Source organism: Chelonoidis abingdonii, chromosome 1 (assembly GCF_003597395.2).
Source record: "Chelonoidis abingdonii isolate Lonesome George chromosome 1, CheloAbing_2.0, whole genome shotgun sequence".
Lineage (NCBI taxonomy): Eukaryota > Metazoa > Chordata > Testudines > Testudinidae > Chelonoidis > Chelonoidis abingdonii.
The window spans coordinates 216509857-216525029 of NC_133769.1; the positions used below are offsets into that span (position 1 = coordinate 216509857).

Sequence of the window (15173 nt, forward strand, 5' to 3'; positions counted from 1 at the left end):
TAGTTCTCATTTCTACAGACCTAGGGTACGTCTACACTACAGGATTATTCCGATTTTACATAGACCGGTTTTGTAAAACAGATTGTATAAAGTCGAGTGCAAGCAGCCACACAAAGCACAATAATTTGGCGGTGTGCGTCCATGTATCGAGGCTAGCGTCTATTTCTGGAGCGTTGCACTGTGGGTAGCTATCCCGTAGCTATCCCATAGTTCCTGCAGTCTCCCCCGCCCATTGGAATTCTGGGTTGAGATCCCAATGCATGATGGTGCAAAAACAGTGTCGTGGGTGATTCTGGGTAAATGCCGTCACTCAATCCTTCCTCCAGAAAGCAAACGGCAGACAATCCATTCGACCCTTTTTTCCACTGATTGCCCGGCAGATCCATAACGCGTCACCAGAGCTCCGTTTGCCTTTGTCACGCATGAGTCTGGAAGCTAGCACAGAGCGACCGCAGTGCTACACACAGCATCATTCCTTTGCAAGTAGCAGAGACGGTTACCATCCGTCGACGGTCGCTGGCCTGTAAGCATGAGATGACGTTACATCAGCTCCTGAACCGTCTGCTGCTGTCAGGCGGCTCCTGGCGGCCTTACGCTGAGTTGGCCAGGAGCAAAGAAAAAAAAGGATGACTCCCCGGTCATTCCTCCTTTATGGTTTGATCTAAAATAGATCAGTCCTCGCTTTGCTGCCAGTAAGTGGGGCAAGTAAACTAGAGAACCAGTGTATCAAAACCAGAGAGCACAGTGCTCCTGTCGAAATATAGAGCTGCAAGCCCTCTAGGGGGCCCCTGCAACAATCTCACCCTTGCTTCTCTCCCCCACTCTGTCCGGCTACTGTCGCAGTGTCCCCCATGTGTGATGAATAATAAAGAAGCAGCAAATAGAAACACCGTGACTTTGTAGTGAGTAAAATGAGGGGAGGAAGCCCTCCAGCTGCTAGATATCCAGCAGGAACATTAATGGCGGGGGAAGGAGCCCAGCAATCTCACCTAGATAAGCGAGGCAGTACAGAAATTTCTTAGACAGAAAGGGGGGGGTGAAAGACTCAGCCCCCAGTTGCTATGATAAAGACATTACCAGCTTTTTTACCATCGCGGAATGACCAGAAGTCATTCCTATTCTTACACCAGCGCCCCCGTCCGACCTCACCTGAGGCCACCAGGAGCATCCATGGGATGATGACGAGGACGCTATCAGTCCTGTACGTACTGGTTGCCACCTGGACGGAGGGGAGCGAGGGAGGCAGAGATGTGCGTTCGTCCGTAGCACTGCTCTATCCAGCGCATGCAGTAGACATAGGGTGACGTTGAAAAAAAAGTCAAAAATATTTTTTTTCCCTTTCTCACGGAGGAGGGGGAATTGATGAGCTATACCTGAACACCCCGACAAGCGCGTTTTCCTAAGCACATTGGGAGCTCAGCCAAGCATCAAATACTTTGGAGAGCACGGGGACGTTATGGGATAGCTGAGTCCCAGTCCCCCTCCCTCCTCTCCAGGAGCGCCATCTGATTCTATTGCTTCCATTACGCTGTCACACAGCACTGTTGCTGTGACTCTGTTTGATCAGCCGGAGATTTTGTTTTCAAATGCTTGGCATTTCGGCTTCTTCACGACTGTGATAGAACAGATGTCTCCCCATACAGCGATCAAGATCATACTCCCATCACGGTCCATGATTGGCAGCTCTTTTGATTGGACTGCACGCCACCCGTGCTGATCAGAGCTGCCACGCTGCAAACAGAAATGCAATTCAAAAGTTCGGCGGCTTCCTCGTACCTGGCCAGGCATCCCGAGTTCAGATGCTCCAGAGCAGTCTACAAGGGCACGTGGCATACTGGCCTGGCAGCCAATACCATTGATTTGCAGCCACACTAATCCTAATCCGAGTATGGCAATACGACACGCAACCCTCTCATCGGGGAGGAGTACAGAAACCGGTTTAAAGAGCCCTTTATATCGATATTAAGGGCCTCGTTGTGTGGACGGGTGCAGGGTTAAATTGGTTTAACGCTGCTAAATTCAGTTTAAACACGTAGTGTAGACTAGGCCCTAGAAATGAGAACTAACCCCCTTTCCAATGGGACACATTGCACTGTATTCTAGCCCTGGCAGATCCTGAGATGCTGGCTGTCAGTCATGTCCTTTTTATGTATGAAAAAACCATTTTAAGTCATTTTTAGAGGTGATTCAGTTTTATTAGTTATAATCTCCATGTGATCGCTGTGGAGTTGGATTCACAGTAACTAAAAGATAGATGCTACATGAGAAGGGATACAAATAGAGCCTGAATTTTTAAAAAATTTGAATCTCAAAAAACCTATTTAAAATAGCTCTCAGTGACACATACAAAATATATAGTGGTGTGGTATTGAGTAATGGCTGCATTACTCATGATTGATGAAGGGCACAACATAGAGGACTCCCAGGGAAAGGAAAATCAGAATATTTAGAAGGCTCTAAAAATTACCTCAAGTAACTGTCCATTAAACATCCCAATTTTAACCACTTGATATCTTGATGCTCTGATGGCTGAGAGTAAGTGCTGTATCCCACTGGAAAGCCCCTGTTTTCTAATAGTGTAAATCATCCAGTTCTAGCCCTGCTGTGTTGTGAGGTAGCAGACTATCAATCGGTCCCTGGGACAGGACTAAATACTGCCCATCCTGCACCACAAACTCGTATAATTTTGTGGGGAAATATTCACCATTGAGGAGGAAGCAAGAAACTTTCATCCAGTTGGCTGTTCCGTAATGAGAGACTGTGGCCGTTTGAAATTTCTTCATGGTTTGTATTGTTAGAAGTGCTGGCCGGGAGATGGATTAGTGGGCAGAGGGCAGGTGAGCCTGCCAAAGGGGCCTCTGCCACACAGATATCACCAGCACACAAACAGTGGGCCAAATTCCCATTGGAGTCTAAATTTATTTCTTTCCAAGAGAGAAATTAACTGAACAAAGCTGGTTTCACTTCCTTTCACCCACAGGGAAGGATCAGGGAAAAGGGACCTTCACTCCCTACACGTCAGGAAAAAGATAAAGCTTCGGCAGAATGCACAGTTAAGGGCTCTAATCATGTTGCACTGTTTGCAATTTGAAAAGAAGACTTTTAAAATACATGGATCTCTGCTCCTGAACTTTGTTTAACAAAATGAACGGTACTGGAGCACTGTGTCAATTTTTGCTGCTATCGCCTAGGTTTAGGTTACAAAGCCAGTAAGAACAGTTAGACCACTACGTTCTGCTAGGAAGTAATTTCAATATACAACAGCACAAGCAAACACTGCTAAAGCAAGAGTGAGAGACTCAACTGGAGTCAGCATGGAACTCAGACAGAAGCTTCCCCTCCCTCCCAGAGCTCTTGAATTTGGGCAAATTCCACAATTAACATTTTGCATACTCATAGACCATAGACTTTAAGGCCAGAAGGGACCATCATGATCATCTAGTCTGACCTGCACATTGCAGGCCACAGAATCTCACCCACTCACTCCTGTAATAGACCCCTAACCTCTGGCTGAGGTACTGAAGTCCTAAAATCTGGTTCAAAGGCTTCAAGTTACAGAGAATCCACCATTTACACTAATGTAAAGCTGCAAATGACCCGTGCCCCATGCTGCAGAGGAAGGTGAACACTCCCCTCCCCACACACCGCTGCCAGGTCTCTGCCAATTCTTTCCCAACCCCAAATAAAGTGATCAGTTAGATCCTGAGCATGTGGGCAAGACCCACCAGGCAGATACCTGGAAAAGAATTCTCTAGAGCAACTCAGAGCCTTCCCCATGTAGAAAGCAACAAAGAGTCCTGTGGCACCTTATACACTAACAGATGTATTGGAGCATAAGCTTTCGTGGGTGAATACCCATTTCATCAGACGCATGTAATGGAGATTTCCAGTGGCACTTCCCCATGTAGGTGTTCCTCTCCAGCCATTGGACATATTTGCTACTTCCCTTCCCTTAAAAAAATCCTTAGGTCAGATCTGTGCATAAGTGTACAATAGCAACAGACAGAAATAGGCTATGTTTGAGGGGAAGAGGCAAAAAACTTTTCCAAGCCCACCATAAATACTAAGTCTGGTATTGGCTGTGCCCCTTTCAGTACACTAAGGCCACCTTCACCCTCCAGCCAACCAGGACTTGCCTTGTAACTCATATATATCATGCACTGAAGTCCCTGCTATGCTTGGGAGCAAAGGCTTGGAATACAGAGATCATACTTGGGCTTCTTGTATGAGAGTACAGGGCATTACAGCTAGGTCATCAGGTGACATATTGTACTATTGGATTTTAATGGCTTTTGTAACAACATATTTGAAAGTACCTCAAAGAGTTTTGGGAACTTCCTTCATTGCCTGATCTTCCACCCACTTCAGTAATAAACAAAAAAAACTTAACTGAAAAAAGCATAAATGGTAAAAATCAGTAAAATTTGACCTGACGTTATTTTTGCAATGGAATTATTTAGTGTGAAAAGCATTGTAATTGGTAACATCTGGCTACTTCACAGCATCAATATGAAAAGGACCTGGAGCTCCGTGACACCAGTGCACAAGCTCACTCTCCCGCTTAATTGTCTCTCCCAGTTCAGGAGGCCAGTTGCTGTTCTGTTCTTGGTCCATAAGAAAATCAATGCTCTGCCATACAAGCTCCTGATCTGCAGGCTGAAGGTACTCGTAATAGGACAGCAGCATCTGAAGGATGGATGAAAGGCCATGGGCTGCACCTGTAAAGAACAGGAATGGTTTAAAGAATTATTTTTGCTCACAGACCCATCACACTGCATCTTTCTACTGGAAATAATTTCTGTGTGGTGCAGATGGGTCTCCTGTCTTCAGGGCCAGCTCTAGTGTTTTTGCCACCCCAAACAGCGCGTCCAATTGCCACTGCGGACGGTGGGGGGCAGTCCTTGTGCCGTTAGGGTGGCAAGCACGTTTCCGCGGCAGCGGCAATTGGCAGCTTCTGTCTTCCGGCTGAAGACAGAAGCTGCCAGTGAATTGCCGCTGTGGGCAGCTGAACATAGAAGCTGCTGCCGAATTGCCACTGCCGTGGAAATGCATGTGCTGTCCTAACGGCACATGGATTGCCCCCACCGTTCGCGGTGGCAATTCAGTTTGCTGCTTGGGGCGGCAAAAACACACGGACTGCCGCCCCTTGCAGACTGCCACCCCAAGCGCCTGCTTGGAATGCTGGTGCCTGGAGCCGGCCCTGCCTGTCTTGTTTTGACAGTTATAAGACTGTGTTGAGTAAAGGTCTTATACATGCAACTCAAAGATTTGTTACCACTTACATCTTTCAGATTCCTAAATTTAAAGAAAAACTCAGTATGAATTCACCCATCTCACTACACAGTGGCAACATTTGAGAGTAATGAAAATTAAAGCACAGATAAAACATTTCCCTACTGCATTTCACAAATACATAACAGCTGCAAACTCCTCGCTTCAAAGAGGCAAAGGCCCCAACTCAGTGAGGAATCTCACAAAGTTTATGGATTTTTCCCCTATTACAAGTTTTTCTGCAGAAGGGAAATATTGGAGCCTAGTGGCAATATGCAGCGTATAACTAGCACTAATCACTACATTCATTTTAGGTGGCCCACATACAATATCTGTCCATTTACCTGTATGACCATTTGTTAGTTAGGAAAAGCAGACTGTACACATTGTTTGCCTGCCAATGTCTTGTTTCTAAGTGGTCTATTAGCTTGGTGTCAAAGCAATGCCTTGGTTTCTAAGCGGTTGCTGTGTTCTACTCACCAAGGTATTCTGTTCCATAATAAGAGTACATGAGTGGGCATGGTTTCCTCTTCTTCACAGCATACTGCTTCCCAGATTCTAATATCGCCTGGCAAATTGATCTGATCTGCCCTGGGGTCAATGTCTAAGCAGAAAACACCAAAAGAGACAGACTCTTATAACAATTTTCCCTTTTAAAAGTCATACAGCTCCCTTTTTTTCATCCTGGCACATATATTAGAGCATGGCCTCTGCATGCATGTATAATGTATACAGTAATGTTATTAACAACAACAATCATTTATATAGTGTGGCAGGATTACAAAACATGTCTCACATACAGGCCTAAATCCTGCTTCAACTAAGTCAGTGACAAAATTCCCATGGATTTCAATAGGATCAGAGTAAGGCCCAATGAAAGAGAGATGCTCTCTCTTCCAAAGATTTTACAGTCTAAGTGAAATGTCATTAACAAGCAGAAGATGAGACACAAGACAACCACTCAGGGAATGGAGAGTGTGCAGTTACTAATGACGAGAAAGGAGAGATTCTTAGAGGAAGTGGATTCTAAGGAGAAGCAAGGGTGCTTGGTGGATGAATGCTGACAGGCTGTTCCAGGCATACGGAACAATATGTAAGGAGCTTTTAAGCAACATAACACAAGAGGAAATGGAGAAGGTATTAAATTGGAGGAAGGCGCATTAAATTTTCTTGTTTGTTTCATTTGTGGTTGTAGTTGAGGATTAAATGTTGGTATAGGAGACACTGGGGTTAAGGACCATCCTATCACACAACATGTCTGGGTGCATACCTCTTATCTCAAGGCAACATTACTGAAAATAAAGTGGTTAGTGGTTGTACAGCTGGTTAGAGGGTAGCTGTTTGCAATGCTTTATCACCACAAACAGGTCAAAGCTGCCTTGTGTTTATTGATTCGTAAATAATTGGATGATGGCCCACATTACAGCATTAGAAGGAAAAGTTGGCTACCTATTAATTTGTTTCATAGGACATGTACTTTTTCAAGAACTGACTTTGCATCTCAGTAGTCAATTAGGAATCTGTTTTACATTTTCTTAATTAGGGCTCTAATGATATGCACTTTCCTGTGTTGATTAGCAATTGCCTCTCTACTACTCACATCTGTTACTGGCTGACCCTCCGTAAGGAAGCTAAGAGAGGTTCATTTCTAGAAATTTTAATTGCCTGAATCATTAATTCAGGCGTAGTCTGTAGGAAAAAAGCATTTCACAAATAATCCTTTTTCCCTCTTGTGAAGAGAGAAATAGAAGAGAAAAGTGACATCAGGAGGCAGAGAAATAAAAGAAGAATATAATGAATCCTGACAGGACTAGTAACAGAAATAAAAACTAATGATAACCTTACCATTACTCGTCTCAAATAAACTACTTGTGCTATAGGACTTATAATGAGCTCTTCATTTTAAAGAATGCCTTTTGAACTGTCAAGTATGCAGGCAGTGTTCTTGAAAAGCCATGCACCATTGTCGGATGAGCAAAATGAGGCGAATGTAGTTGGTGTTATTTAGGCCTTGACAGGAAGAAAATGGTTGGAAAAATCTCTCTCTGTTACCTCACTTGTACCCAAATAAAGTATTCTCTGCTACAAACTGCTCAAAGTGACTGTGATATTTGTACACCCCCTTGCACAACAGAACCCTGATCAGAGTTTTTTAGTGTTACTGCAATACAAATGAATAAGGTTATTAATAATCATAGACTTCACTCATTTTTTGTTAGTGTTTAGAACTAGTCACCTTAGGTTCACTGCATTTGCACCAATGGCTCTGAATTCTTTTCAGTTTTGTGATTATCATACAATCATAGAAATGTAGGGCTGGAAGAGACCTCAAGAGGTCATCTAGTCCAGCCCCCTGAAATGAGGCAGTACCAGGCATACATAAACCATCCCTGACAGATGTTTGTGTAACCTGTTCTTAAAAACCTCCAATGACGAGGATTCCACAAACACCCTGGGAAGGCCATTCTAGAGCTTAACTATGCTTATAGTTAGAAAGCTTTTCCTAATATCTCTAACCGAAATCTCTCTTTCTATAGATTAAGCAGATTTCATCTTGTCCTGCCTTCAGTAGACACAGAGTACTCTTTGTAACAGCCATTAACATACTTGAGGATTATCAGGTCCCTCTCTCAGTCTTTTTTTCTCAACACTAAATATGCCCAGGTTTTTTAATTTTTCCTCAGAGATCAGGTTTTCTAAACCTTTTATTTTTGTTGCTCTCCTCCGGACTCTCTCCAATTTGTCCACATCTTTCTTAAACTGGCATGCCCAGAACTGTACAATGTACTCCAGCTGAGGCCTCGCCAGTGCCGTGTAGAGCAAGATAATTACCTCCCTAGTCTAACATATGACACTCTGGTTAAAACATGCCAAAATTATTAGAGTTTTTTTCACAACTGCATCACGCTGTTGACTCATGTTCAATTTGTAATCCGCTGTAACCCCCAGATGAGGAGTAGTCAATAGGTGGACCGCGGGCCCAATCTGGACTGCCAGACTCTTTTGAACGGAGCCCAAAATCTTTTAAATTTACTTATTATTATTGTTGGGTTTTTTTTATTATTTTCTCTGGATCCTGGGCCTTCATCATGAAATCTGGAGTCTGACAAAAAAACTAATTGATTACCCCTGCCCCAGATCCTTTTCAGCGGTATTACTGCCCAGCCATGTATTCCCCATTTTGTAGCTGCTCATTTGATTTCTTTTCTTCCTAAGTGAAGTACTTTGCACTCGGCTTTACTGAATTTCATCTTGTTTATTTCATACCAGCTCTCCAATTTGTCAAGGTTGTTTTGAATTCTAATCCTGTCCTCCAAAGTGCTTACAACCCCTCCCAGCTTGGCATCATCTGCAAATTTCACAAGGATACTCTCCACTGCATTATCCAAGTCATTAATGAAAACATTGACTAGTACTGGACCCAGAACTGACCCCTGCGGAACCCATTGGATACGTCCTCCAAGTTCAACAGTAAACCATTGATAATACTCTTAGCTTCAGTTAGCTTGTGTTAAAATCCCTAAACAATTTTTCTTTTGAAAAGAAATATGAATTAGGGGCTTGTCCCTAGATCCGCCATCACGGTGTCTTAAAAAAAGAAAAAGTGTCATTTAATCCTGGACCTCAAACACAACCATACGATCATTGCATGGTATTATTACAGGGCAGAATTAAGCATGCTTGGGTTACTTAATGTGCATTTCCATACCTTAACACACTTCGCTTTCTTTTAAATTTAATCTCGGCTCACAATTGTCTGGGAAAATGACATCTCTGTAATGTTTTTATCCTAAATTATTGATATATGCGCCCAAACTTAACTCTATCTTAATGTATTTTTTGAGGGGGGAATTACTGTAGTATTGAATTTTACTTGTGGTTTTCCTTTGAGCCAGCAAAAAAAATAGCCAGAAGCACCAACTGCAAATTGTTAGGAAGGATAAACTGTATACCAACTCCAACCAACTCCAAACCATCTGTGAGATGCTTTGATGGTGACAAAAATAAGGCCAGTAGGGAAACGCTTTCATAATCCATACAAATCCTTGTCTTTGAGGTAGTTGTAATTCTGGTAAACTGTTTTTCCCAGGCCACTTCAAAGGCTGTCACATTTAATACATGTTGGTCATTCAGTAGGTGGCATTATTCCTTTAAGGCAATAGCTGAATGGCAGTAAGAAGCATTGCACTTCTGCAGGTACTATTTTTCAGATTAGATTTATGTGGATATAAAGAGTTCTATAGAATCTTTAATAACAGTAGATGTGTTAATCTTAATATCCTCACTACATTTCAGTGCAGATCATTACAATCTGCCTGCCTATGTTTTCCTTGCAATTTCAGTTAAATAGGAAAGACTTTTTTTTCTCTTCTGAAACACTGAGTAACGTTGCTGCGTGCTGTTAAACAGCTACTGTTTTCTGGTGATGGATGATGTGATCTCCCATAGCTCTTACGTAAGCAGAGCCAGGATGAGTCCTACCCTGACATCTGGTAGTGAATTATGGGAAGTGAGGAAAGAATATCAGAAGTGTGATATCTCAGATATTTGCATGGGCACACCCAGCAAGGCAACCTGGGATGGTTATTTTGACAGCTCTGGGATCCCCAATTTCTTTGTTATTGGGGCACAATAAATAAAGTGTTGCTACCTGATTATGTGAATGACAAACTATGAGACTGCTTTATGACAGAGATATCTCAATATAGATTAAATTACACTTGCTAGACAAGGGACATGGTTTCCAAAACCCATTGAATTGAGAGAGGTTGGGGACTGGTGTGTGTGTATCTGATGGTATGGGCCCCTTTTGAGGGCCTGGAACACCAATTACACATCCTCCTCTCTCCCCTGTTAAAGAGTAGAGCTAATTTTGATTCTGTTAGGAGTCCATCTAGAGACTGCTGAGCTGAATTCATGTTGGGCCAATGGTGACCCAGCACCAGGGCTCCCTTACTAAGTGCTGAAATCACTGAAAGAGCTGAGAGCACTGAGTGCTGTGTTAACTAGTGGGGGAGCCTGAAGACTTATCATTAAGTGGCTGGCAAAGCGGAGCAGTTTGCAGTGTGTTGGAGCAGCCCATGGAACAGTGAGCAGAGTGAAGCGGTTTGCAGGGACAGCTGGAGGAGCGGCACAGCTGGTGTGGTGGAGCTGCTCATGGTGAAGGCTGCAGCAGAACTCCATGGAGAGGTGGAGCAGTTGGCTCTGGCCCACGTAAGGTGCCCCTTAACACCCTGTGTGGACTCCCCCCCGATTTCCACCCAGGCTGGGGGGGTAAAACTCTGCAGATAAACTCTTGAATTCTGGGGTGGCACTGACCAGAGACTTTTGGGTTGTTGGACTTTGGGGTGATTGGACTTAAGACCCTAAGGGGAAAAGGACTTCACCAAACGTACTTGGAGGTGGGTTTTTGTTTATGGTTTGTGTTATAATCCTATTTGTAGTGTTTCTCCAATGGGATGCCGCATTGTTTTCTTCCTTTATTAAAAGGATTTTGCTACGCTCAGACTCCGTGCTTGCAAGAGGGAAGTATTGCCTCCTAGAGGCGCCCAAGAGGGTGTGGTATGTAAGTGTTCCAGGTCACTGGGTGGGGGCTTGAGCCGGTTATGCCTTGTGTTATTGAAACGGAACCCCTGGATACTGAACCCAGCCCTTGTTGCTGCCAGCTCAGAGGGGCAGAAGGGTTACACTTACTTCCTCAATCACCCTTAAATACACCATTTAAGGACTTAACTATGCTCGGTCCACAGTCTCTTCATCTGTCTATTTTGTCAGTCCAGAGTACCCGTCTCCTTTCATGAAGACACCATGTGTTTAGCAACAGGTTCCCAACTAATTTAAGCCAAGCATCTCATTCAGTAAATAAATAAAACCCTACCAAAAAAACCCACTGGGAATTGTTTGGTGTATAACAACCATTCACCCCTTCTGGCTGTTCATTACCACATGGTAGAATTTCTCACCCTTTTCAGGTTAGACACCCTTTATTCAAAGTCAAACATTTTCATGATTCCCTTATACAGTACCATAAGAGTTAAAAAAAACAAAAAAAAACGGTATCAGGACAATGTTAAGCCTGTTAAGCCTAGCTCATTTGTGCACGCATAGAGGTTGACAGAAAATACTTTCCTTGAAGGGTAAGCGTGCATGAGAAGTGGGGGAAGAGAGATTTGCTTTGCTTAATATTGTAATACACTTTTCAACAACTCATGACCTTTATGACTGCATTTGGGGGTTACGACTCTCCCCTTGAGAAACACTGCTATATAGTACAGTGTACCATACCTGCTGCCTTTACATTGTAAGCGCCTAGGAATGAGAACCTTATTTGTTTTGTTACAACTATATTGTTGTACTGCATTGTGTACATCTATGACAAAAAGCACTACGTAAGTGCCAAGTATTATTATTTAATAGTTCTAGAACAGTGATTTTCAACCTGTGGTTCATGGGCCATTGGGTGTTTGCAGACTATGTCTAAGATTTTCAAAGAGGTCCGCAGCTCATTTGAAATTTTTTAGGGGTCTGCAAATGAAAAAAGGTTGAAAACCACTGTTCTAGAATGTAACATTTGTATTTATTGTATTATACCAGAAGCCTTGTTTTATGCATATAAAAGTTACTGGCTATAGACTTAACAGATCAAATCTCTCCCTGATGTTACTCTAATAAAGGGATCTAAATGATTTCAACCATATATTTCTTGAAATATTTTATAACAATGTCAAAAATAGTAATTGAAATTCGTGCCGTACTATCAAAAGGCTTTGTTTTGAAATCTCATAATGAAGTATTCTGAACACCCAGCAGAGGGAGCTTTTGAAGCAGCTATGGCATGCACAATAGCTGTAAAATGAAGAACATTTCTGTATTAAGGAGCCCAGCTGACTCCAGCATTAAGATGGGCTGGGGCTCAGCCCAGTAGTCTAATGACAGTGTGCTGCATTGCAGGACACCAAAATTCAGTTCTCAAGCTTTGTAAGCCCTGTCTCTTACTGCTGGGCCAGCAGCAACCATGAATGTTTCAAGAACCTTTTCAGGGAATGTACTGCTCACTCTTTTGTCTTGCAGGTAAATCCCAAAACAGGAGCCTGAATGGAAAGAGTGAGAGATGTGGGCTCTCCAAGGAAACCAGAGGCCTCCTGTCTGGATTGGAAGGCTTCATGGTTACAAAGATGGCAAGGGCCTAATCCTCCACAATGTTACTTCCGTTTGATTGGTATACAACTGTCGTAGTGCAGTAGAAGTATTTTGCTATCTGCATCCCTTCCAAACAGTGGCAGCCACATCACATTTTTGACACCATTCCCTGAAGTACTGATTCTCAAGTGATACCATCTAGAATAGCACTGCACTGTTGCTAATGCAGACTGGCTGATGCTTTAACATCACTAAGAAGAGAAAGGCAGAACACACAAACTGATGACAGACAGAGAGGGAGAGGCAAAAAAACAAGAAAGCCAAGCAATAGCCTGTGAGCACAGTATGAACCTGGAAAAAATTTAGAGAGAGGGTGTCTGGGTCTGCTGGTTACAGAGGCTGAATGCTCAGATACTGCTCCTTTTGTTCTTGATTTCTCTTGTATTCAGAGAAGCAGAACTTTGTGCATTTCTTGTAAATAAACAAGATTGCATCAAAGAGAGTAACTGACTATCAATTTCTACTTCCATCTGGAAAATCCTCAGCGCCCCACAATTTGACTAGCTGCTTAGGTTGAAAAGAGGCAACATTACTTTTTTCTTAAAAAAGAAAATGTCAGATCCCTTTTTTCTTTTCTTCTGACTCACATCCCTTGCCTTGGCAACAATACAACAAGAGGGCCACTCTCTTTTATGAGACACTAATCCTGATTCCAACCTGAAACCATAGTTTATCCCTGGTGAGGGAACCAGATAATTGCTGAGGAAGACAATGCAACACTCTTATAACTGCTAGCATGCTATAACAGCATATCTCACTTGCCTGGGGCAAAGAGCACCAAAGTCATCAACTTCTGCACTTAAACTTTCCTCTTAAAGAAAAACAAAAAGTAAATGTTTGCAGCCCTAGGTCCTAGAAAAAGCCTTAAAAACATGAAAGGAGCATACTAATGCCATGGCTACCAGGCAGTGAGAGCAGTGAGTTGGGCCTATAGGGATGGCCTCCATCCATTTACTCTGCATCAGAGTTCAATACTTTACTTGCTCAAGGAAAAATTAAAATCACCTTGCTCCAAACTCTCCTTACCCTGGATCATCCTAAGGGAGAGAGAACAAACATCAGTGGCTCCTTCAGCCTCCCCTCCTCTAGGCCCTTCTGTTCCTCACACAGTCCTCCACTTAAACAAAGGCCAGACCCAGAGTACTCTTGTTCTACTGCCCCGCAACTTCCTCCTATGGCTGCTTGTAGCTACCCAGCTCTAACAATGCACTCCCTAGGCCTAAAGAAGGGAACAGAAGGTCCCAGCAGCTCCAGCTTCCCTTCCTAACCAAGGGAAGTGGCAAAGCATAGCTCCCAGTTCTTCCAATGGGATTGGGAAACGATGCTGCAAATGGAGCAGCCCGGAGGAGGTGTGAGGTGCCTCTGAGCTGTGGAGTTGGCTTCTATCCCTCTGTCACCCCCGAATGTTATAGGCTTTAATTAATGGAGCCGTGTAGTCTCAGACTAACCATCTCCAAACACCATCCCTACCCAGTACTTTTCCTGCAGAAAATGCTACCACAGAGCACTGATCACCAATATAATCCAAAGCTTAATTTTAACTACATATAGTTAAGAATGCTCCCAAATTAAAATATTCTGGGATGGATGAAAGAACATGCCTAAAAAGAGCAAGTAACGTAAGATTTGCAAGTTAACAGACACACAGCTATAGCCTTGTGTAGCGAGGCAGTCACCCTGCTCCGGCCCTGAAAGCCAGCCCTTGGAGAGGGCTGAGAGCCAATCAAAGAAGGCTGGGCCCTGTAAAAGGGCTGCAGGGCCAGAAGGCAGCCTCTGTCCAGCTTTGGAGAGAGGTGGACCTGGCTGCCTGAAGGAGAAAAAGGTACTTTTGACAGAGCAGTGCTGGAGAAGGAGCAGGCTGAGCTGTGGAGCTCAGGCCTGGCAGAAAGGCCTCAGGAGGTTCTGGAACTACAGGGAAAGGCAGCAGGTCCAACCCCCTAGCCAATGATGAGTGGCCACTGCAGGCTGCAGTTTGCCCCTGAGTAAAGGGGCTAGATGAAGATTGGCAGTAGCCACCGAGGGAAGGTGGATATAGGAGGGTTCAGGCCAGAGCCCCAGGCCCTTTAAATTGCCACTGGAGCCCGGGGCAGCGTGGGCCAAGCAGTGTGGATGGGCTGCCTGAAGGAATCTGACCCCCTAGCCCCGCCCCTTCCACCTGAGGCCCCGCCCCTTCTGGGAGGTTGGTCGGGGAGAGGCAGAGCCAGCATCCATACCAGTAAGAGTTCAATTTTATTTTCACCCCTGCTCAGCATCTCATAGGACCAGGTCCAATGAGATATAAATATATGGCATTTGGTTATGTAGAGTATAAATGTTTTCAGAGAAACTGTCATATAAAGAAGGGGGTAAGTTTCTGTAAAGGAACTGCCCTGGACTGCTGACTATTTCACAAACACACACTTAAATTCAAAGATACCACTAAATAAAGTATACGAGTAAAATTAGGCATTGGAAAATTCTGTTGTCAGCGAAAAGAGGAAATATAATATATTTTATCACGTGTACATGCATTTGATCTCTAAGGGCTTGTCTACACTTACAGTTTTGCAGCGCTGGCCGTTACAGCTGTGGTCGTACAGCTGTGTACGGCCAGCGCTGCAGTGTGTCCACACTGACAGCGACCAGCGCTGCAGTGTGTCCACACTTGCACCAGTTGCAGCGCTGTTGTGAGTGGTGCATTGTGGGCAGCTATCCCACAGAGC

At 43.8% G+C, this 15173-nt stretch overlaps 1 protein-coding gene and 1 long non-coding RNA gene across 5 annotated transcripts in view; one reads left to right on the forward strand and one right to left on the reverse strand.

Annotated features, from left to right (window-relative positions):
- LOC116820061 (uncharacterized) overlaps window positions 1-15173 on the forward strand; it is a 45732-nt gene that overhangs the window by 15462 nt on the left and 15097 nt on the right. The window contains exon 4 of one of the 4 annotated variants that reach the window (XR_004372541.1): window positions 4579-4653. The exons of 1 other annotated variant lie outside the window; for it this stretch is intronic. This is a non-coding gene — a long non-coding RNA (uncharacterized LOC116820061). 2 more of the 4 variants (XR_012654696.1, XR_004372539.2) reach the window with 2 other exon arrangements.
- LANCL3 (LanC like family member 3) overlaps window positions 1-15173 on the reverse strand; it is a 39532-nt gene that overhangs the window by 2479 nt on the left and 21880 nt on the right. The window contains exons 2-3 of the mRNA XM_032772260.2: window positions 5752-5875; window positions 4521-4718 (exon numbers count right to left, since the gene is read on the reverse strand). Of these exons, the coding sequence (XP_032628151.1) occupies window positions 4521-4718; window positions 5752-5875 (322 nt within the window). The remainder of the gene's footprint in view (window positions 1-4520; window positions 4719-5751; window positions 5876-15173) is intronic.